The sequence below is a fragment of the Micromys minutus genome (genome assembly GCF_963924665.1).
Source record: "Micromys minutus genome assembly, chromosome: 32".
In the NCBI taxonomy this organism is placed as follows: domain Eukaryota; kingdom Metazoa; phylum Chordata; class Mammalia; order Rodentia; family Muridae; genus Micromys; species Micromys minutus.
This window is the reverse complement of record NC_137967.1, coordinates 26,266,505-26,291,066: the sequence shown is the minus strand read 5'-3', so window position 1 is coordinate 26,291,066 and position 24,562 is coordinate 26,266,505. Positions and strand designations below refer to the sequence as shown.

Sequence of the window (24,562 nt, the reverse complement as noted above, 5' to 3'; positions counted from 1 at the left end):
GGAGCTGTACTTGCAGTCTCATGGTGCATACTTGCCCGCAGAGCACGTGGTCGGGGTCTTGCGGGACTTGTGAACTCCCCTAAGCCGCAAGTGCCAGGCAGGGCGTCCTGGGAGAGTCGGCAGCTCAGCGACCGGAACCGCAGCACTGAGGCACTTGGAACCTCCCAGGTCAGAGTAAGTGCTGGGCTATTGGTGTCTCCACTAATAATGATTACAGCTCTCAAGACTGTGCTGTGGATGTCTTACCCTCTTCGATAAAATTTCAATAATATTAACTGGATAATGCTATTTTTAAGTGACATTCTAGCCTCCAGATATTCTGCTAAGAATAATTTAGTGGAGCATTTAAATTTAACTGTTGATATTTGCAAACGCAGTTCTGTTTGCTATGGTGGAAAGGACAAAGCTCACGAAATTACGATTGTTCATGCTAACTTCCGTATTCTACCACTCCCCTATTCAAGACAGTGGAATGTGGACCTAGGGGCTTGAAATCTCCAAGAGTTTTTAGATATTAGTCATGAAAAGAACACCTGCAAATTTAATTGAGAGGGCAATTTGTGTGAGTTCCCCAAGTATGGATGTAAACATTCACTTTTAGAAGTCAACGGTTTATCCATCATTAATTTTCCATAGAAAATTGTGGGTGCACTCGGTGATGTAAATGTAGCATTGTGAAAACTGTGCCGCTTTTTTCTCAGCACTCAGGAGACAAAGGCAGGTGGATCTCAGGGAGTTAGTTGTAGGCCAGCCTGTTCTACATAGTGAGTTCCAGGACTACCACGGCTATACTGTGAGAGCCTGTCCTCAAAAAACTTAAATATGAATTCAACAAGAAAAACAAGGAAGGATAAGAGAGAGGAAAGTATGGGGGGAAAGGAAGGAAGGAAGGAGGCAGGTGAGACAAGAAAAAGAAAAAAATTGTCTTCTTATTCTGAATTCTTAATTTTACAAATTAAAGCCTGGGAAAATCACAGTATGTTGTTTGAGGGAATCAGGTCTCAGGATTTTCAGGTAGCCAGGGCATTATAAACCAGCTTGAGGTGGTGACACACACCTTTAATCCCAACACTCCAGAGGCAGAGGCAGGAGTTCTTTGCCAGCCTGGTCTACAGAGTGAGTTTAAGGACAGCCAGGGCTACACAGAGAAACCCTGTTTTGCAGCAGAGGGGGGGGGGAGAGGGAGAAAGGGGGAGAGAGAGAGAGAGAGAGAGAGAGAGAGAGAGAGAGAGAGAGAGAGAGAGAGAGAGAGAGAGAATGAAACAAAATTAAAAGGCACTACTTGTAAGTATAGGATAATATTAGAAATGGTCTTGTAATAACCATGATGACTCGTCTACATCAGAAAAAGATCTGCAGTCCTCTTATTGGTCAAGAAAAGCATTCTGCCCCTGGATACATGACCAAACTAATGTAGAAGTCACCATGTAGACCAGGTGGACTGGGATTCTTGAATTTCCACACACCTCTGTCTCCTAGGGTGTGGTTTTCCTCCTTGTGCTGGAGTTTTCTTTTTATTATCTTTTGTAGGGCTGGATTCGTGGAAAGATGTTATGTAAGTTTGGTTTTGTCATGGAATATCTTGGTTTTTCCATCTTTGCTAATTGAGAGTTTTTAAGGGATATTGTGGGCTAGGTTGGCATTTGTGTTCTCTTAGCTTCTGTATGACATGTGTCCATGATCTTCTATCTTTCATAGTCTCTGTTGAGAAGTCCTGTCTGATGCTGATAGGTCTGCTGCTATATGTTACTTAACCTTTTTTTTTTTTTTTTGACTGCTATTAATATTTTTTATTTGATTTGTGCATTTGCTGTTTTGGCTATTATGTGACAGGAGGAATTTCTTTTCTGGTCCAATCTATTTGGAGTTCTGTAGGCTTCTTGTATGTTAATGGGCATCTATTTTGTTAGGTTAGGGAAATTTTCTTCTATAATTTTGTTGAAGATATTTACTGGCACTTTAAGCTGGAAGTCTTCACTCTCTTCTATGCCTGTTATCCTCAGGTTTGGTCTTCTCATTGTGTCCTGAATTTCCTGGATGCTTTGGGTTAGGAGCTTTTTGCATTTTGCATTTTCTTTGACTGTTGTGTCAATGTTTTCTATGGTTTCTATTGTCCCTGAAATTCTCTTGTATTCTGTTGGTGATGCTTTCATCTATGACTCCAGATCTCTTTCCTAGCTTTTCTATCTCCAGGGTTGTCTCCCTTGGCGATTTCTTTATTGTTTCTACTTCCATGTTTAGATCCTGAATGGTTTTGTTCAATTCGCTTACTTGTTTGGTTGATTTTTGTATTTCCTCTTTAAGGGCTTCTACTTGTTTATGTGTGTTTTTCTGTATTTCTTTAAGGGAGTTAGTTATTTCTGACCTTCTTAAAATCCTCTAACATCATCATGAGTTGTGATTTTAAATCAGAATCTTGCTTTTCCTGAGTGTTGGGGTATCTAGAACTGGCTGTGGTGGGGGAACTGGGTTCTGATGATGTCAAGTGGCCTTGATTTCTGTTGTTTAGTTTTTGGATTTGCCTTTTGCCATCTGGTTATCTCTGGTGTTAGCTGATCTTGCTGATTCTGACAGTGGTTTGACCCTCCTGTAAACCTGTGTGTCAGCACTACTGGGGACCAGCTCTCTCCCAGCAGGGTCTGGGTAGAGAAAGCTGTGGCACAGGGTCAGCCCATTATGTAGACAGATACCTGAAGGATTTCTGTCCCAGACTACTCCTTTGTTCCCGTGTTCTGACAGTTCTTGACAGGACCCTCAGAGCAGAAGTGTTGGTCTTATCTGTGCTCTCAGGTGTTTCAGCACTTCTGGGGGACCGGCTCTCTCCCAGCAGAATCTGGGTATAGAGAGCTGTAGCACATGAGTGTATTGGGTTTTATGTGGAGGTCCTTGATCCACTTGGCCTTGAGCTCTGTACAGGGCAACAAGAATGGATCAATTTTCATTCTTCTACATCCTGACCACCAGTTGAAACAGCACCATTTGTTGAAAATGCTGTTTTAACTCCTTTGTCAAAGATCAAGTGACCATAGGTGTGTGGGTTTATTTCTGGGTGTTGAGTTCTACTCCACCGATCTACATGCTGTCTCCGTACCAACACAATACAGATTTTTTATCATGATTGCTCTGTTATGCAGCTTGAGGTTGAGGATTATGAGTCCCCCAGAAGTTCTTTTATTGTTGAGAATACTTTTTGCTATCCTAGGGTTTTTTTTTTTTTTTTTTTTTTTTTTTTTTATCCAAATGAATTTGCAGATTGCTCTTTCCAATTCTATGAAGAATTGAGTTGGAATTTTGATGGGGATTGTATTGAATCTGTAAATTCTACCTCACACCAGTCAGAATGGGTAAGATAAAAAAATCAGGTACAGCAGAGAATGTGGAGAAAGTGAAACACTCCTCCATTGTTGGTTAGATTGCAAGCTGGTACAACCACTCTGTAAATCAATCTACAGAGTAAGTTGCAGGACAGCCATGGCTACACAGAGAAGCCCTGTCTTGAAAATATATATATATTATTATTCAGTATCTTGTATCTTTAGATATAAAATGTTTTTTGGTAGAAAATATGTATTTTAATTTCAGCTGTCAATTTTTTTGAATACTGTGCTCTGTTTACATTTTTAGTGAATATTATCCATTTACATTTCAAGAAATTGCTGAAAAGATACACTTGTTACTGTTTAGAAACATGACTGTGTACACTGACTAGACAGAATTAGAATCTCTGTATGTTGAAATTACATATCTTATGACTATAATGTAGAGCTTTCTAATATGTACATATTGGCCACCGAAACTGCTGTAGAGCATGGAAGGTTCAATTTATTTGCTTGTTTATTGATTATATTATCATTCATTTGCTTTCTAATGTTCGGATTGATTCTAGATTCTTATCCATTGTTTTGTAAATAGATCACTAATGAGTGTGTCTACAGTGTCTCTTTATACTTTTACTTATTGTTATTTCCTGGAATTTTACAAAATACTGTTTGTCAGTTGCTGTTCTTACATCAAGTGTTTTCCCCGTTTTATTACTCTGCAATAATCACTGTTTCAGATCATACACAAAGATCTGTGATTCTATGAGAGACTTAGACCCACGTTCATGTTTTTATATATGGGTAGATAGATACTTTTCCCAGTGCCACTGTTTGAAGAGGCTGTCTAATCTGCAACCCGGTTTGAGGTATTTTGGTTGTAGCCGCACGGTCATTGCTATTGGAGAGATACAAGGTCTGCTGCTCCACTGCATTGGCTGATCTGGAATCACTGGGATAGCTAAAGCATTGCAATGCATTCCTGAAGTTGATCTGTACCCAGGAGATTTCTGGGTCAATATAAATTTTTGATTTTTCTTTCCTAATTCTCTGAAGGTTATTGTGGGAAATTTAAATGTAATCCTGTTTCAACCAAAGATGTAAATCACTTTCACACATACAGTAAATTTCACAATAATATACCCCATTCTTCTTCTTTAATTAATTGATTTACTTTACAACTTAATATCAGCCCCTGTCCTCTAAGTACCCCTTACACAGGGGGTACTCCTTTCCCCATTCTGCCCTCACCTTCTCCTCTGATAAGGGGGAGCCTCCTCCCCATTACCACCCCATGGTACATCAAGTCTCTGGTTGTTTGAATATGGTTGGCCCAAGGAGCAGCACTATTAAAAGGCCTTGTTGTGTAGGTGTGGCCTTCTTGGAGGAAGTGTGTCACTGTGGGCATGGGTTTTAAGACCCTGGGACTAGGTTTGAATGGCTGTGAGTGGGGTCCGGCTGGGAATCCGAAGGAGGCTCTGAGGGCTTAGGCGCTGTGGTACCATGAGGCGCAGGCACTTAAGAGATTATGGCATTTGATATGCACCATAGTAAGACGGAACTTCTCTAATAGTATTGATCTTCCTAGGAAGAGGATCTCCAATTTCACCTGTAAGAACACAAAGGAGGTTAAGAAATCTCCAAAACATTTGGCTGCCTACATAAGTAGAACAGTTGGACAAGCAGTGAAAAGCCCAGATAAGCTACCACAGAAAGTTAGTTCATCATTCCTTCCCAAATCCTTGTTACAGAATTAAGCAGTCCCCTAAAAGTGGGGGCTATGACATGACAAATAAAGAAAATGAACTGGCTTGTGCAGGCCATCTACCTGAAAATTTACGCCACGACAGTTGGACATTTGTCATTAACACCAGTGATTCTGCGTCTTAACAGACAGAAAATACATCATCAAATATAGTGTTTTTTTTTTTTTTTTTTTTTTTTTTCCCTAGAGGTTTCTCAGGAAACAATGGCACAATTTCTATTCAGCAGGAATTTGAGATTGATTGTAGCTTTGACTTTCTGGAGAAAGAAGTATAAGTGAGCTTGTAGCTTATTTAGTGAGGATAGAAGACCTTGTAGTTGTGATAGATTGTCTTCCTGTTCTAACCAATAATTTACAGGAAGAAAAGCAATATATCACACTTGGCTGCTCTGTAGACTTACTGCCTCTAGTAAAGTCTTTAAAGCAGATTTGAAGAATATGCAATTGTTGGTTTAAACTGGCTTCAAGGAGTAATAAAAAGGTGGTGGTCAGAACTCCCATCTAAATCAGAAATTATAAGTGTTGGAAATATTAAGATTTTAAAGCATCAGTTGAATGGATTATGGGAAAAGGAAAACCATCTTACTTTGGTTCCAGGATATACTGGTAATATAGCTAAGGACGTAGATGCTTATTTATTGCAGCTGCATTGAGAGATTTCATCTTCTAAAGAGTATTTAGTTATTCAGACAGCGCTGGATTATATGATTTCCAAAAGTAGGTCTCTCCTGAGATCCAAGAACTGTGGAAGAAATAAAATCATTTTTTTTTTCCTTTTAAAAAGCAACATAATTAAACCACTAATGAAATCATAACAATCTACTTTACATTGAAGTGGAAATATCCAGAAGGAGCAGCTTCAACTTCAATGAGGTGAAAGTGCACTATGAAGACAGTTTGCCTTTGCTGCACCCAGAGTGTATATGGCCATTTGGTAATGTTGTTTAAGAACTACTGGGTCTTAACTCAATACTGCATCTGACTTGTAGTATGCAACAGTTAGACAAGACTTATTACCAGGAACTATAAAGGCCAATCATTAAATTTTTATTGTGTTTTATGAAGAAACACCTAAATGTGTGCAGCTATTTTCTTCTGTTGAAAAGACTTCAAAAGTTTAAAATATTATAATAAATAATATTAAATTTTTTGTCCACACTGATACTGCATACAAATGCCTTAATTATTGATAAGCCAATGTGTTATAATACCTATATCTCTTTTTTAAAAAAATTAAAAGTAACCATATTTCTGGCATGATAAAATCATGGAATTAAATCAGGGGTTTACATTCATGTAGAATGTTGTTGAAATGTATTTGACACCATTTTTTTTAACTTGAGAAATTTTTAGCATCTCTGATTTTTTTTTGCAAAAATTTTCATGTTATGCTTGTATGTATGTGTTATTCTTACATAAAGTAAAAAGGTGAATATGTATTTGTATGAATGTTTAACTGGAAATGTCCATGGAGTTGGCTAATTTATATTCACTTGTTATTGTATATAGAGTTCTAATATTTTTCATTTCTGTAACATTTAAACTTTCTTTGAGTAAATTTACTAAATATTTCTATTTTTGCTTTTTTAATTCTAATTTCATATGAAATCTAATTAATTCCTTGTCACTAAATGTGTTCTAAGAAGTTCAATGTTTCAGAATTGTTTACAGTTAATGCTGACATTGTACTTTAAGTTCCATCACAGTGTATCACTACCTCCTCTAATGGTTAGTATGAAATCCCAGAAAACTATATGCAAGCGCTTTTGTGTTTTGTGGTTTTAAAATGACCTTTGAAACATCAGTGCACTCAGTTCTGGAATGTCTTACCAGTTTGAATCATACCTGTCTTAGATAGAAGTGTACTTGAATACCACTCCTGCTGGCCCATTCACCATCTTTCTTTAATAAGGCTTGCAAGCTTTCAGAAAAGATAAATTGACTTCCTCTTTCTATTCCAATGTACATTTTGAACTTAAACAGTGACTACTGAGAAGCCTCCCCACTGTGGAGATGTGTAAAGTGTTACTTTTCGCTGAGCTCTGTTCTGTATAGCTATTATTCCAGGGATCTGTGTATACCTCAGAATGGACATCAGTTGTAGGAACTGACTATTAAGTCCTCAGATTAGAGTCATTCCAGATGACTGCAGTTTTGTGAGTGAGGGGTGATGTATTTAAGAAGTCATTTTTCGGGGTATGGGAATTTTGTAAACCTCCATCATCCTGAAACCTTAACATGAGAACTACAGCCTTCCTTCCTTCTTAGTCCTTTAGTTTTCCCTGTTTATTGAACCATTGGGGCAGGCTAATGTGGTTTGGTTGGAGTATGATGCTAATTAGACTAAGGATTTGAGTCTGATCCTTTTAAATTCATTAACTTCTCACATGCACAAAGAAATTCCATGGTTTCTGATTGCATATTCCCTTCCGTATCCACCTAATAAATTCAATTTGTGATCACACACATACACACACACACACACACACACAAACACACACACAAAGACCCTCGGACTAGCTGCCCGGAAGCCAGTCTTCTCCTAGCGGCCTTTAGATGAAAATGTAGAATTCTCAACTCTTCCTACACCATGCTTGCATGGATGCTCCCATGCTTCTGTCTTGATGATCATGGACTGAACCTCTGAACCTGTAAGCCAGCCCCATTTAAATGTTGTCCTTATAAGAGTTGCCTTGGTCATGGTGTCTCTTCACATCAGTAAAACCCTAACTAATACAGAGGTTGGTGCCAGGAACTGGGGTACTATTGTGATAGGCCTGACCATGTTATTATTTGGAGGAATATAGATATTGGAATTTTGGATTTAGAAAGCAGTAGAGTGCTTTAAGTGGAGCTAAATGGACTAGCAGGAATATGGAAGACTTTGTTGCTGGGAGTGACTTAAACTGTTCAGACCTGGCCCAAGAGGTTTCAGTGGAGAAGAATTTCAGTATATAATCTACAGACTCTTTTTTGTGATATTTTGGTAACGAATATAGTAATCAAAATGGCATGTTATTGGTACAGAATCAGAATGGTTAATCAATGGAATCAATAATAGAATCAATAGAATCAAAAGGAGGACACAGAAATAAACCCTCATACCTATGGACACTTGATTTTTGATCAATAAACCCAAACCATATGCCATAGTTAGGGTTCTACTGCTGTGAACAGATACCACAATCAACACAACTTTTATAAAGGACAACAAATAATTGGAGCTGGCTTACAGGTTCAAAGGTTCAGTCTACTATCATCAAGGTGGGAGCATGGCAGTATCTAGGTAGGCACAGTGCAGGAGTAGCTGAGAGTGCTGCATATTCATCTGAAGGCCACTAAAAGGCTAGCTTCCATGCAGCTAGGTCCTAAAGTCCATGCCCACAGTGACACATTTCTTCAAACAAAACCAAACCTCCTATAGTGCCACTCCCTGGGCCAAGCATATTCAAACCATAACATTCCACTCCCTGGCCCCTATAGGCTTGTTCAAATACATGAGTCTGTGGGGGCTATACCTAGCTATAGCATAATAAAAAATACATTTAGTGCAACTTCCAAAGTCCCCATGGTCTATAGCAGTCTCAGCAATGTTAAAAGTCCAAAGTTCAAACTCTCTTCTGAGATTCATCCAATCACTTAACTGTAATCTTCAAAGGAAGACAGAAAAACATCTTGGCAAATTCCAAACTCTGCATCTCCATGTCCGATGTCAAAACACTCTTCAGTTCTCCAACTACTTTTTCATATATGTTGATAGTGACAAAATTCTTTCTCCTGGGTTGGTTCCACTCCCTGTTTGCACCTTTCTCTAGCAGATAACCCAATGCTCTGGCATCTTGAACATCTTGGGGTCTCTAAGGCAACTTCAACTTCACAGCTCCTTGTTTCAATGTCTGGGATTCACATATGATCTTCTGAGCTCTTCCAATGAGCTTGGGTGACGACTCCAACTCTGCCCTCTGTAGCACCATAGACTCTGTATGACTCCATTCCACTGCTTTGTTGTTCCTGGTACTGGTAGCTCCAAAACACTCAGGTCTTTCACTACAACTAGACTTCACCAATAGACTCTCATAGGCTCTTTTTATGGTGCAAAGCCTCAACTTCTTTGTATGACCCCTTCAGTCTAGGGCTGTAAACTGCAACTGAAGCTGCACCTTCACCAATGGCCTTCCTTGACCTCTCACTGTGCAAAGCCTCAACTGCTCTCCATGACCCCTTCATACCTTCAAAACCAGTACCATTTGAGAGATTCTTACACATTACCAAGTTCATCTGCAGCACAAGGTACAACAATGGCTATCTCTGGAACATAGTTTCTTTGTACTCTCAGAATATACTTCGCAGAAGATATATTCTTTACCTCAGTGAGGCTGGTCTATTCTTAATCACCATTAATTTCTTAGCTCCAGCTAACCAGCACCAATTGTCCCAAAAGTCCTTTCTATTCTTAACTCTAAAGCCAGAGCCACATGGCCGAATCTGCCGAGTTCTGCTTGCTGGGGCTGGAACATGGCCCCCTTATTCCATTACCAACTTTCTGTTTTCCACCTCCCTCACTGCCTAAGATTGGTTGTCCTGAAACTTGCTCTGTAGGTTGACCTTGAACTCAGAGATCTGCAAGACTTTGTCTCCTGGATGCAGAGATCAAAGGCATGTACCACCAGGCCTGAACTTAAGCTGTTCTCTACTTGGAACTTGTTCCATACCAGGCTGGCCTCTAATTTGGAAATCTGCTTCCCTTTGGGTTCATGTGTGTACCACCATGCGTGGACCTAAGCTTTTCATGGCCAATGTTCCTAAGATCTCAATACAAAGCCTGTGTCTTCCAGCCTCATTAACTGGATCACAAGTGTGTACTCCATTTCGGGATTAGAGTTCATTCTAGATTAAAAGTACAAACTATTCCTTGTTCAACCGCAAACACAAACAATAAGCTTTTAGCTGGGTGGGATCATGCCCTGAGAACACCACTCCCTTCATTTCTTTATCTCCTTAAACATAGGATTTGGCGCCATTTTACTTGCTGGTGCCTCTTTATTACTTGAACCATACAGTGTATATTTTTCCCTTCTCAATTTGCTCCTTTTTATTAAAATACTCTTCATAAGTCCCAGAGAGTATCAATCTTGTTGATTTTCTCAAAAAGAAAAAAATAAAAACAGCTCTTGGTTTTGTTGATTCTTTATATAGTTCTTTTTGTATCTATTTGGTTGATTTCTGCTCTGAGTTTGATTATATCCTGCTGTCTACTCCTCTCCGGTGTATCTGCTTCTTTTTGTTCTAGAGCTTTCAGCTGTGCTGTCAAGTTGCTAGTGTATGCTCTCTCCAGTTTCTTTTTGGGGGCACTGAGCTATGAGTTTTCCTCTCAGTAGTACTTTCATTGCATCCCATTAGTTTGGGTATGTAGTGGTGTCATTTTCGTTAAATTCTAAAACATCCTTCATTTCTTTCTTTCTTTCTTTCTTGACCAAGCTATCATTGAGCCGAGCATTTTACAGCTTCCATATGTATGTGGAGTTTTTGGTTTTATGTTGTTGTTATTAAAGACTAGCCTTAGTCCATGGTGATCTGGTAGGACGCATGGGAGTATTTCGATCTTCTTGTATCTGTTGAGGCTTGTATTGTAACCAAGTATATGGTCAATTTTGGAGGAGGTACCATGAGTTGCTGAGAAGAAAGTATATTCTTTTGTTTTTGGATGAAATGACCTGTTAATTACAGTTGGTGCATAACCTCTGCTAGTTTTGCTGTGTCTTTGTTTAGTTTTTGTCTCCATGATCTGTCCATTGATGAGAGTGGAGTACTGAAGTCTCCTATTATTATTGTGTGTGGTGTAATATGTGCTCTGAACTTTAGTGGGGTTTCTCTTATAAATGTGGGTACCCTTGTATTTGGATCATAGATGTTCAAGATTGAGAGTTCATCTTGATAGATTTTTTCTGTAATGAGTAAAAAGTGTTCTTCCTTATCTTTTTTGATAACTTTTGGTTGAAAATCAATTTTATTTTATATTAGAATAGCTACTCCAGCTTGTTTCCTGGGCCTATTTGCTTGGAAGGTTTTTTCTTAGCCCTTTACTCTGAGGTAGTGTCTGTCTTTGTCTCTGAGATAAGTTTTCTGTATGCATTAAAATGCTGGATCCTGTTTACATATCCAGTCTGATAGTCTATGTCCTTTAATGCAGAATTGAGTCCATTGATATTAAGAGAAATTATGGAATAGTCATATTCTGTTTACTGTTATTTTTGTTATTAGAGTTAGACTTATGTTTGTGTACTTTTCTGTTTTTTTGGGTTTTTCTTTTATTTTTTGTGATTATTTTTTGCTTTTCCTTGGGTGTAGTTCCCTTCATTGTGTTGATTTTTCCATTTATCATCCTTTGTAGGGCTGTATTTATGGACAGATATTATGTAAATTTGGTTTTGTCCTGGAATATCTTGGTTTCTCCATCTATGGTGATTGTGAGTTTTGCTGGATGTAGTAACCTGGGCTGGCATTTGTGTTCTCTTTGAGTCTGTATGATTTCTGTCCAGGATCTTCTAGCTTTCATAGTCTCTGTTGAGAAGTATGGTGTAATTATGATTGGTCTGCCTTTATATGTTACTTGTCCCTTTTTTCTTACAGCTTTTAGGATTCTTTCTTTGTTTTGAATATTCAGTGTTTTGACTTTTATGTGTTGGGGGAGTTTCTTTTCTGGTCCAATCTATTTGGAGTTCTGTAGGCTTCTTGTATGTTTATGGTCATTTTGTTCTTAAGGGCAGGAAAGCTTTCTTCTATGAAATTGTTGAAGATATTTACTGTGCCTTTTAGTTGATATTCTTTGCCCTCTTCTACACCTATTAGCCTTAGGTTTGGTCTTCTCATTGTGTCCTGGAACTCCTGGACATTTTTGGTTTGGAGCCTTTTGGTGTTTGCATGTTTTCTCACTGTTTTGTTTATGTTTTCTATATTGTTTTCAGCCCCTGAGATCCTCTCTTCTTGTAGTCTTTGGTGCTGCTTGCTTCTGTAACTCTTGATTTCTTTTTTTGGTTTTCCATCTCCAGGGTTGTCTCTTTTTGTGTTTTCTTTATTGTTTCTATTTCCGTTTGCAATTTATCAGTTTTGTTGTGTTTTCCTGTAGTTCTTTGAGTGATTTTTTTTCTGGTACTCCTATAATTGTTTAAGGCAGTTATTTATGTGCTTCTCCAAGATCTCCATCATCATCATCATGTACAATTTCAAGTCTGAGTCTTGTTTTTCTGGTGTGTTTGGCATTCCACTACTTTCTGTTCTGATGTTGCCAGGTTGTCTTGGTTTTCATTGCTTAGTTTCTTTCTCTTTCCTCTTGCTATCTTGTTATTTGTTATTATAGGTGATCTTGTTGTCTCTGTGTGGAGCCTGTCTCTCCTGTGGATCCTTCCGCTTAGGATGGAAAGTGTTCTTACTGCTTTCTGAGCTCCCAGGAACCCGGGAGTGGGCAGGCCGCCCTTCCAGATGCAGCTGGGCTGGGTCTGGCCTTGGGATGGAAGTGTGCACCCCCCGTTTAGTTCTACTGCTTGAACTACGAGGTAGAACGTGGGTAAAAGAAGTGGACTCACCTTTTTCCTTAGGATGGAAAGCGTTGCTGGTGCTCTTCCTAGCTCCCAGGGACCAATGTCTCAGTTCTGAACATGTGTGTCCCAAATATAAAGGCACCCACATTCATAAGATAAACATCACTGAAGCTTAAAACACACATCGAACTTCCCTGTCACCATCTGACAGGTCACAGAGGCAGATAATAAATAGAGAAATAATGAAAATAAAAGAGGTTATGAGACAAATTGACCTAAAAAATATCTACAGAATATTTCACCGAAATGCAAAATATCTATCTTCTTCACAATGCCTCACGAAACATTCTCCAAAATTGACCATATACTCAATGACAAAGAAAGTCTCAACCAATACGAGAAAATGAAGATAACTCCTTATACCCTATCATCACCATGCAATAAAGCTGGACTTCAACAACAGCATAAATAACAAAAGGCCTAAAAAATCATAGAAACTGAATAACTCTTTAATCAATGACCACTGAGTCAAAGAAGAAATAAAGAAACAAATAAAATACTATATAAAATTCAATGAAAATATAGCCAAACTTAAGGGACACAATGAAAGCAGAGACAAAAGTGATGTTCATACTAAGTACTTTCTAAAGAAATTGTGGTGGAGTTTTTATACTAACAATTTGGCAGTATACCTGAAGTCTCTAGGGGAAAAAAAAGAGCTAACACAGTAAGAGCAGTAGATGGCAGGGAGTGATCAAACTGGGTGTGAATATCAATCTTCTAGAAACAAAGAAATCAATACAAACCATCTAGGAAATCAAGAGGTGGGTCTTTGAGACAATAAGGTAGACAAACCCTTAGCCAAACTAACTAAAAGGCACAGAGACAGTATCCCAATTAATAAATCAAAAGTAAAAAGGGAAACATAGAAATAGACACTGAGGAAATTCATAGAATCATTAGGTATTACTTCAAAAGCCTGAACTCTAAAAAATCTAAAATTGGAAAATCTAAATAAAATCAATAAATTTCTTGTCAGATACCACTTACCAAACTTAAATAAAGATCAGGTAAACTGTTTAAATAGTCCTATAACCAATAAGAAAATAAAAGCAGTCACCAAAAGTTTTCCTTTAAAAAGGAAACAAACAAAACACAAAAACCCCAGGGCCAGATGATTTTAGTGCAGTATTCTACCAGACAGCTTCAAAGAACAGCTAATGCCAATACTCCTCAAAGTATTCTGCTAAACAGAAACAGGAGGAACATTGCCAGATTCATTTTCAGCACTCTGTCACTCTGATATCTAAACCCACAAAGACTCAACAAAGAAAAACAATTTCAGACCAATCTCCTTTATGAACATTAACGTGACCTAGTTCACAGCGAGGATCTCCTGCAGCCCTGCAGAGCCAGTGTGCACACGGGATCTGGCCTTGAGGGTCCCGATGGCTTTCTGGTCTTTAACTGTATGTAACTCTCACATTCGGTCCCAACCTCAGGACTCCCTCTGCCTTTGTTTTAATGGTGAACTCTGAACACCCTCCACTTGGGAGTCAGCCCCCACCCTCCCCCGTGCCTCTGCAGGAAGAACTCACTTGAACTCTGAGCACCCTCCACTCGGGAGTCAGCCCTCCCCTTCCCCCGTGCCTCTGCAGGAAGAACTCACTTGCATGGCACATCTCAGCTCTTCCTTTGGGCTGATTTTCTCTTCTAAAAAACCTGGACTCCATCTACTCTACTCTTTCTTAAATCTATGTCCAGAGCCTCTAGCCCAGGAACAAGCTTGAATAACCTCTAGTTTCTCTTCTGCCATCCTCCTGCTCTTCTGTCTAGGAGTGTAACCTGGGTCTCTACAAGAACAGTGGGAGCTCATAACAATTGAGCCATCTAACTCACCACCTGTTGAGTGTTACTTATGTTAATAGCAATAACTCAAAATGGTATAAAACCATTTTGGTCATTTTTATGTAGATAATGCAAAATCATAAGCATTTATTATTTTTAATAGCTTCTTATTTTATTGTTATTGTATGTTGATATGAATTCCTAAACATAAAAGTACATCCTACGTAACTGTATGTTTTCAGGGATGAACATTTGTTATTGAATAACCATATGATATACTATTCTCTAGGGAAGACTGTTCCTCCAGTTCTCAGGATTAGTGTTTGATGAGGGTTGAGGTCTAGTAAGCTTCTTTTCTATGTTAGCATGTCTCTTGGTGTTGTCCTTCCTCTGCTCATTTATAGGCCACCGTGATTGTAAGGTCTTATGCATATAGCTTCTCTAACATTTTTAGGAGATAGATACACTGCCACAGAAGACCCTCTGTTCCTCTGGCTCTTAAAATAACCTGTTCCTTCTTGCTCAGTAATGCCTGAGCCTTAGATGTACTGTGTCAACTCTGCATTTTGAAGATTGTGGTTTTCTGTAAACTCCATCTGCTGCATAAAAATAAATTTAAAAAAATTAAAAATCAAATTTCTTGATGAGGGATGAGTATTACATTTATCTGTCAGAATTAGGATATTTATACTTCAATTAGGGTTTATTCTGATTTAGTAAAGTAGTGGTTGTAGCTTCTACTCCAAAATTTGTGATTTTACTTACTAGCCTTGGGGAAACTGGCTAGATTTCCAGTACCAGGTATGATTTCCATCTTGTTGGGGGGAGATCTTAAGTCAATTAGAAAGCTGTTGTTTTCCACCAAGGCATGGTTGCCACCCTTGCACCCTAAGGGTTATTGTGCAGTGGAGACTGTTCTAGTTCATGCATGTTTTAGCTGGATAGAATAGTTGTGGTTGGCTCCCTTCTTGATAATCTTGCATGTTGCCTTCTGGTACCAAGTAATTTATTACCTTGGGAGGAGGCTTTAGTGTCAGATCCATCTCTTGAGTCCCCTGGGATCTGTGTCCCAAGTACATGGCTTCTCAAAAATAGGGACTCTCTTTCTTTGTCTAAGAGACAACCATGGACAACAGCAATAGTGTGTAATGTACTGGGTGTCTCTTGGACGGCTGTAACAGCAACTTCAAAGCCAGCCTCCTATCGGTGGTTTTGATAGAGAGCATTATCAGCCCAATGGGAAGTTTTCCTTCACACTCCAAGTGTATGTGCGTTCACAGGCTTATATGTCTGGTAGGCCTTTTATGATAAATGGATAGTATTATTATACCTTATGACAGCTTGCACATCTTTCCTGTTACTTTACTGTCCTTCTAAGATTATATCTATCCAAGAGACTCCCAATACATTTCAGTTTTACCCTTAAGATCACATGTTCCCTGTTATCTCCTATTACTCCTCCACATCCCACCATGGTTCTGTTTATAGGCTTTGGTTATTGTAGTTACTCCAAGTCGAGAACTCACATCTGAAGATTTGGCGCTAAGAACTTCATTTGAGGGTGAACATTCAATGTCTGTCATTCTGGGTCTGGGTTACTTCACTCAGTAAGTAACTTTTCTAGGTCCAACCACTTACCTGCAAATATAATTTCAGTTTTCTATACAGCTGAATAATATTCCATATTTATATGTACATTGTAATTTGTCAGTTGAAGGACATTTACATTGTTTCTGTGTTGCACCTGTTATGAAGTTGTGGAGTGGGAGGTTGAGTCCTTTGAGCATATGCCAAGGAGTGGAACAGCCGTGTCATGTGCTAGATTTATGTAGATTTGTTTATTTAATTGACAATTCTCTCTATATTTTGATTTCCAGAGTAGCTATCTGTTTTTGTTCATAGTGTTTTTATTCCCTATGATTATGGCCTTTTTCTTATGTTGTTGATGGTCGGATTATTTATGGAATTCTTCTGTCTTTACTATGTGAAAGAATGGTTTGCTGTCTTGAGCTTGGGTGATTACTTTCCAGTTTCCTGTATTTATCTATTCTTCACTTGTTCTGACAGATAATTCCTCCAATTCCCCTGCATTTGTCTTACCTCTAATATATGATGTGCTATGCTGTTTAGTAAAATAAATTGTGTTAATATGTGACTGTCTTCAAATGCAGTTATGTCACCATCAATTTTGAGGCAGTATTTTTCTGAGTGCTACAGTATGTTAGTGGTGATTTTTTTTCTCCAATTTAAAATGTCTTTCCATGCTCTCCTGGCTTTGGGATCACTGACACAGATAGAATTCTGTTACTTGGGCCTTTTCATGTGTTTTCACATTGTTCTTTAACAACATTCAGTATTAATTTTACTTTTCCTGTTTGACCTCTTGATATTAAAGGGCCACTAGCTGACTATTTATTCTTCTTCAAAGAGAAAAATCAAAGAAGAGACACAGAAAGAAATGGCTGATCCTCCAGTAAACATGTCCCAGGTCAGTGGTCATGTCCAGTGTATTTCTAAGAATGTTATAATCTGATACATTGCAAACCTCTAACTTTTTGCTCCTGATAATGTTTTAAGTTTTATTTTGAAATTGTAGCAAACAGACAAACAAAATCACATTGCACTTTATCGAACTCAGAGACTAGCCAAGTGAATGCATTATCATTGGCTCAGGAGTCCCACCTTTGATTGTATGTTTTAACTATCAAATATATCTTTATGAACTGATCTACCACCAAAAACCAATACCTATGTCAGGATTAGAGCTAGAAAATTTCTTTATTCTTTTATGTTTTTTTTATCCTTTCTATAAGTAGTAATTGTCACCTGCATTCAGTCCTAATTGAACGCCTGGTATGGAACCTTTCAAGTTCTCTTTTCTCTGTGTTCTACGGTAACCCCCAGTGTTGGCTTTTTTTCCATCTATACATATCAGAAGTGGACATTTCTGCTTTCTTTGGGAAGAAATTATGTTATATGATGCTTTTCTGTTTCAGATGTCCCATTTTGTGCATGTCTTTCTGCTCTTCTGCATGTGTCCTTTGATGGACAGAAACTTCATATTCACGTTCTGTCAGCTGTTGATACTGGGGTTGGTCCTGTGCTGTTGGTGTTCTATCTGTTCCACAAGTTCTTTCCTGTCCCAATATCTTGATGGGTATTCCCTATGTTTTCTCAGCTTCGAGTGCGCGTGCACGTGTGTGTGTGTGTGTGTGTGTGTGTGTGTGTGTGTGTGTGTGTCCTGTTTTAAATAAGGTATTTGGTCCATTTTCAATGAATTTTGCACAAAGTAGAAATAAGAATTTTATTTTATTTTACTACTGGATCTAGATTTGGCAGCACATTTTATTGAGAAAACCATATTTTTGAGATGTATGTAATTTTGGTTTTGGGTTATTTCTTCTATTTTGTCATACTTCTTTCGTATTTGATAACTACACCAGGCTGTCTTTATGACATTTTTATTATAGCTACAGTAAACTACCAAATGTCCACACCCATAGCATTTTCTCCATTCTTCTGCCCAAGATTTTATTTTTGAGGACAAGTATTCTACATGAACTAATTACTTGTAATTTTAAAATATATCCACTTTGACACATTAACAAAAACTATGTTGATATCCATTTGGTGTAGTTGGTGGACTATATTATTGAGCAAGCGCTATGTGCCATGTAGGTTTCATTTGTGGGATCTGTCATATTTTCTTGAATCATGGTCCAAAACATGCATATTAGAACACATGGGATAGATGGCACAATGTATTAGCAATGTGTGGAATTAAAAAAGACTTACATCTTGATCCTTAATCATAAATAAACTTGGATCCTACTAGTAAAGATTTAATCACACTGTAGAATACTGAAAATGGCAGGCTTATGTGTCTTAATCATGCTATGCAACTTATGTTCTTGAGTGTAGGCTGAGACTGTAATCTCCTTGTATCTCTCTTTGGGGTTTAATATCATAATGGTGGTGATGTGTCCATGTGTTTATTGGCACCTCATACCTGTTTGTCTTAAGAGAATCACTCACTTGGTTAGGAAACTCATGGGTAACTTTCCAATGTAGAGAGATCAGTATTTTTACTATGATTTTTTTTTTTTTTTCACAAACAACATCTCATTGCGCAGAGAACTTAGGCTTGGATTGATTATGTAGAATTATGTGGAATGCATCAATACAGATGTCTTGTGGACATCGACTGACAAGTGCATAAGCTGTTACATTTGATGCAGAGACTGTCCCTCATGATGGTCTTGATCTAGACACTGTTTGAATGTCAGTGGTCCATACCTACCCTGCAGCTGCAGTTTTGAAGTTGTTATTTGTCTATAGTGGCTCTTGTATATTCTTAGGAAAAGTTTAGATTATTTTAATATTTCTGATACAGAATTTTCCCCCTGCATATTATTAGTGGCCCAACTATTTTTTAAAAGCTAAGTGAGAAAACTGCTGATTTGTATATGCTACAGTTAAAAAAGTCAGTACGTAGTGTTACTACAATCCTTGCTACTAAGGAAAGAAAAACTCTTTCCCCAAAAGTCATTCCAATACCCCTTTGTATTTAATGGTGTGGCACTATACCTAGAGTTTAAAAATCATACCTGAGCTGTTAGAGTAGAGTTAGGTAAGACCCAGGATTGACTCACTGTCTGTATTCTAGGCTTATGTTCAGGCAAAGCATTAAAAGCACATGTCCTCATCTCCAATTGTTCTTCTGAGGTATGTTTACTGTGTGCATAACAGATAGACAACCAAGTACAAACCTTAAATATGAATCCCGTTTCATGTAGACTGCTTGTAAAATTATTGTGACGTTTTGTTTTTACAGTGAGAAAATTCATTATAGGGGGCTGGAGAGATGGCTCAGAGGTTCTTAGCACTGTTTGCTCTTCCAGAGGTCCTGAGTTTAAATCCTAGTAACAACATGGTGGCTCACAACCATCTGTAAATCTGGCTCCCTGTTCTGGTGTGTCTGAAGACATACATACATATATATATGGAGAAAGTATTTGGAAAAAGACAACAAATAAATTAATTGTAGAATATGGCTATATTGAGAGTCATCTTCTTGAGGTTTTTTTTTTTTTTTTTTTTTTTTTCTGATGATGTGTGATGATAATGGTCTTCACTTAGCAACAGCTCGTCTCATATCCAGGAAAATATCCTGGATGTGAGTAACACAACATATCCTTAACCACAAGTATATATATATATATAATTTTTTTTTCAGCATCTGTTGACATTTGGGGATGTGGCTGTGGACTTCCCTCAGGAGGAGTGGGAATGTCTGGACTCTACTCAGAGGGCTTTGTACATTGATGTGATGTTGGAGAATTACAGCAACCTGGTCTCTGTCGGTGAGAACATTCTTGTACAATTCCTAACTCTTTCTTTGTAAGTACTAACTTTATAGGTTGAAAACTCTATTACACTGTCATGGGAAAAAAAGACAGACTATTTTTGTAGTAAAAAATAAAATTTCCAGGATGTCTGTCAGCCTTTTTGGGCAGAAGACAGCCAAAGGGCAACATTAGTATGAGCAAGTACATGGTAGAGAGACTGGAACAAAGAGAACCACAGTGTGGTTTGTGGATTATGCAGAAGCAGGGGAACAAGACTACAGTGAGGAGCAGCCAGATGTGGGAGGCCTGCACTGCCACCTAAGGCCACAGTGATGTCTGGTCTATGTTGTCACCCATGACCATGTTGGGTCCGTGTCCCTATTGGCAGCAGGGGTCTATGTCAATGACTGTGGCCCATGTTACCAGCAAATTCTGTGCAGATGTCCGTTGTCTGTGCTGCTGCCTGAGTCCGTTTTGCTGACTGAGGAAGTCCCTGAGCTGGCCCACCCCTCATCAGCCACCACATGGTAGAGTAGGCTGTAACTTGGGCATGGAGAAGCTGACCCCCTATTCCTTAGGCAGCACTGAAGAGATAGCCCTGTTGGCATGGGTGCAGTAAATGTGGTAGGCAGACCAACTCGGCTATCACCAAGGCTCAGTTCCAGGACTTGGAGTTAACTAACCCCAAAATGTAAACCATCTGTGAACTGCTGGAGCACATGAAGGGGCCAGGCTCAGTGAAGCAAAGCTTCAGGATCTTCATGACACATTGCAACAGCAGTATATCCAAAAACAATCTAGGCCAGGGTCTCGTACTGGTTGTATAAGAGAAGCCAGAGGCCTGGAACCAGAACTCATTGCAGCAAACATTTCTAATTAAAACTGTTTGGGTAAAAGGGTATATGGTGTGGCAAACCACAGATTCCAGTGCCGCTGTGACAAATGTGTGTTGGAAGAGTGGACTTGTGTGTACAGCAAGACTGGTGCCAGAATAATGCTTCCAGCTGTGAGACAAGGCAGCAGGTGATACGAGGGCACGTAGTTTTCCATAAGGGTTAAGCAGAATTTTTTAACTTAATTTTTTTTTTCTTTTCTTTTGAGGGGTATGTTACAAGGGTAGAAGGCAGATATGGAAGGACTGGGATATCAGTGGAATTAACTGCATGATGCAAAATTGACAAAGAATCGGTAAAAAATATATGGCAGGGAGACAAAAGAACATTTTTATGGTATTTAGTATTTTTCTTTTCATTTTTGTATTTTAAAGGTGCCATGTATATACACTTAATTCTGGCTCCGAGATGCACTCAAATTTAGTAGTATATACTGTTTCCACCCATGTCTTACAGCTCTATACCTATCATTGCAGTCCACACTGTTTTTAACTGTAAGGAAAACTCAAGATGTGCAAACTAAAAATATTCCCAGAATATGCTGGAGATGCTGACTGGAAATAGTAATTGGGAATTTATTCCTAGATTTCTCTATTCAGTGTTCTTCTCTTATACTGAGCACAGCACATCTATATTGTTTCCCAAATTTCTAGCATTGGTCATAGGTTTCCTCACAGAAAACACGGATGATTGTGTGCAGAGCAGGCCTGGTCACTGGCCTGGGCAAATGAGATTGCCCTGATAGATGGATAATTGCAGTAGCCAAGACCAGGGAGTGCTAGTAAAGGATCAGGACAGTGGTGAAGGAGAAAGCAAGAACAGGAATTGCCTTTGCTGTTCAGTTCTCTTTGAAAGGATTCCTGAACCTTGAACTTATTACAGTCACCTGTCCTCAAGATGCATCCTTGTGACGTATTAGACTTGTAGACCTCTATGGGAACTTAATACTAGTACAATGTGCAATTTTTCTTGACTGGGCAGCCATAAGATTGGAATAATTTTATAAGTTACAAGTATAATGTGAGTCCATGAAGTAGGATTATTCGGCAAATGTGTTGCTTGCTTGTATGTCTTCATATTATGTGTTTCATTTTCATTCCAGTGAAGATACAGAGACATCCTTCTAAAAAGAAAATAATCTTAAGAGTTTGCATAGATTAGGGCTTAAGAATAACCACACAAGGGAAGTTAGGGAACACAGCAGTGTGTGGAGCTCAGACAATAGAGGGAATAGAGGGACGTTATGAGCAATAGCTGCCTGTGAAAGCTCTGCCTCAAACGACCTAGAGATTTGGATATCTAGCCAAATATCTGCTTGGCAACCATTACTTTTGAAGAATCTAATACTACCTCTTAAAAAAAAGAAGAAACAGACTCTTTTATAATTTTCAATAAGTCTTTATCTTAAAAGGAAATGAGTCTCCTGAACAGTAATCTTCATTGCCATACATTAGGAGGTACAAACACTGTTAGCCTTGGATTGGATTAAAGTCTTCATATTTATGAGAAAGAAATAAAAAATTTAGAAATGTTTTTAATCATTGACTGAGCTCCATTCCACAGCTAATTATGTACCTAGAATTGTTTGTTCCATCTTGTATCAAGTTAGACATTTTCAATAAAGATGATATTTGTATTAGAAATCACTGACCTTCAAGGCTGCCAAGCTGTTTTTGTAAGGATCCATACAGCTACAGTGGAAAAGTGTCAGCTCCTGGGATATCTATTTTAAATAGTTACAGGTTGACTTATTTTTATAGAAAACTTACAAAGACAGTCATTTATTACATGTGCCATCTGGTACAATTCCCATTAATCTGAATTTTACTCATTTTTAGAGAACTTTTACAAATGTGAAACTGTCCATCAGCACTTGAGGACTGAACAGGAGTCTTGTCAGCTTGGTGAACTGCTTCATGATCCCTCCAGCTGTGCCCTTTATAAAAGAGGGGACGCTACAGAAACCTCCAATCACCACAGATGCTGTAAGGACGGGGATGCCTCTGCTGACTCGTCAAACCCAGATACACACACAAGCACACACACCGGAGAAGAACCTTGTGAGTCTGAAGACTGTGAGAAATCTCTAAGTTTGTGTTCCAGCATTGCTCAAGATCAGAGACGCTACACTAAAGAGATGGAGCACAGGCAGAGAGACTATGACGATGATTTCAGCTCTGCATACTGTCTCATGCAACAAACAGTCCACATTAAAGAAAAACCACACCAGTGTGGGAAATGCAGGAAATGGTTCAGTACCGCCTCAAGCCTCACTATACACAAGAGAATTCACACTGGAAAGAAACCCTACAAGTGCAATGTTTGTGACAAATCCTTTACCCAGTGCACAAATCTTAAAACTCATCAAAGATGTCATACTGGGGAGAAGCCCTATAAATGCAGAGAATGTGGAAAGGCATTTTCTAAGTTGTCAGTCCTTACAAGCCATCAGACATTGCACACTGGAGAGAAGCCTTACAAATGTAAGGAGTGTGACAGATCCTTTGCTCACTGTTCCAGTTTGAGGAGACATCAGAAAACTCATAGTGCTGAGGAATATTCTTGTCAACAATGTGGCAAAGTCTTACATCAGCTTTCACACCTTAGAAGTCATTACAGGCTCCACACTGTAGAGAACCTTTACAAATGTAAGGAATGTGACAGATCCTTTACCCACTGTGCATCATACAGAGCGCATCAGAAAACTCATTCTCCAGAGGTACATTATGAATGCAAAGAGTGTGGTAAGTCCTTTCTTGACTTATCACATCTTAAAAGGCATAACAGAATCCACACTGGTGAAAAGCCTTACAGATGTGAGGTATGTGATAAATCCTTTGCTGTGAATTTTTCTCTTAAAACTCACCAGAAAATCCATACTGGAGAGAAACCTTACAAATGTATGAAATGCAACAAATCCTTTACCCAGCTCTCACATCTTAAAGCACATTACAGAGTTCATACTGGAGAGAGACCTTACATTTGTAAGGAATGTGGCAAAACTTTTGCTAGGTGTTCATCTCTTAGAGAACATCAGAGAGTTCATACTAGAGAGAAACCTTACAAATGCAAAGACTGTGACATATCCTTTATCCAGATTTCAGATCTGAAAAGACATCAGAGAGTTCATACTGGAGAGAAACATATCATTGTTACTATTGTTACATAGCATTTATCTGGTATTCCCTGCTTACAAATCACAACAGTATAAGTAATAGAAGTATAAAAATGACGAGCTTCTGAAAGTCTTTAATGAAGATGTAAATCTTTAAAATAAACAAGAGTTTATATTGACATAAAATTCTGTGGGAATAGTTTTCTTTTTGTTAATTTTTCATCTGTATGTTTGCCAGGCCTGCAAGTATATTCTGTGCACTATGGGTATGCTTGGTGCGGGTCAAAGCCAGAAGAGAGCAACAGATGCCCTAAGTTGGCAGTACACTTAGTCGTGTGTAGCTATTTATGTGTTGGGAATTGAAATTCCATTCTCTCTAAGAGCATCAGTGCTCTTTTGTTTATTTATTTTTAGCTTCTCATACAGGTTTATATATTTTATTCTCAGTCCACAAACCTTCTATTTAATAAGATTACATCCAATAGACAAAAATACAGACTGCTCTTCTGTATGAGATAAAAGATCCATAAAATCCTTAAAATGTTCATAGCTACCTAACGCCAATTAAGCCCACCTGAATCCAGCTCATCCTTCCCGAGCTTCATCTTTATCCTTCCAACCAGTGTTCTTAACCAGTGAGTTTTTTCTCCCACCCCTGGGAAACCTGTAACAAAACATCTTATTTAACATCTAAACATTCATAATGCCAAGTAACATGATATGTGCTTTTAATCGCCA

The 24,562-nt window shown here is 38.5% G+C and overlaps 1 protein-coding gene and 1 pseudogene across 2 annotated transcripts; both read left to right on the top strand.

Annotated features, from left to right (window-relative positions):
* Positions 1-69: 69 nt before the first annotated feature.
* LOC308413890 (uncharacterized protein) lies at positions 70-23,939 on the top strand. Its single transcript, XM_080909029.1, has 4 exons — positions 70-168; positions 16,864-16,956; positions 19,705-19,831; positions 22,548-23,939. Exons 2-4 carry the CDS (start codon positions 16,927-16,929, stop codon positions 23,876-23,878), a joined length of 1,488 nt encoding a protein of 495 aa, XP_080765155.1. The 5' UTR covers positions 70-168; positions 16,864-16,926; the 3' UTR covers positions 23,879-23,939.
* Positions 4,846-5,735, top strand: LOC308413500 (KATNB1-like protein 1; annotated as a pseudogene). Its single transcript has one exon. The product of its transcript is annotated as a KATNB1-like protein 1 (transcript).
* Positions 23,940-24,562: the final 623 nt, after the last annotated feature.

Coding starts and splice junctions, on each gene's coding strand:
- LOC308413890 (XM_080909029.1), top strand. CDS start 16,927: ATGGCTGATCCTCCAGTAAACATGTCCCAG. Junction 16,957..19,704: donor CTCCAGTAAACATGTCCCAG/GTCAGTGGTCAT, acceptor TTTTTTTTTCAG/CATCTGTTGACATTTGGGGA. Junction 19,832..22,547: donor CAGCAACCTGGTCTCTGTCG/GTGAGAACATTC, acceptor ACTCATTTTTAG/AGAACTTTTACAAATGTGAA.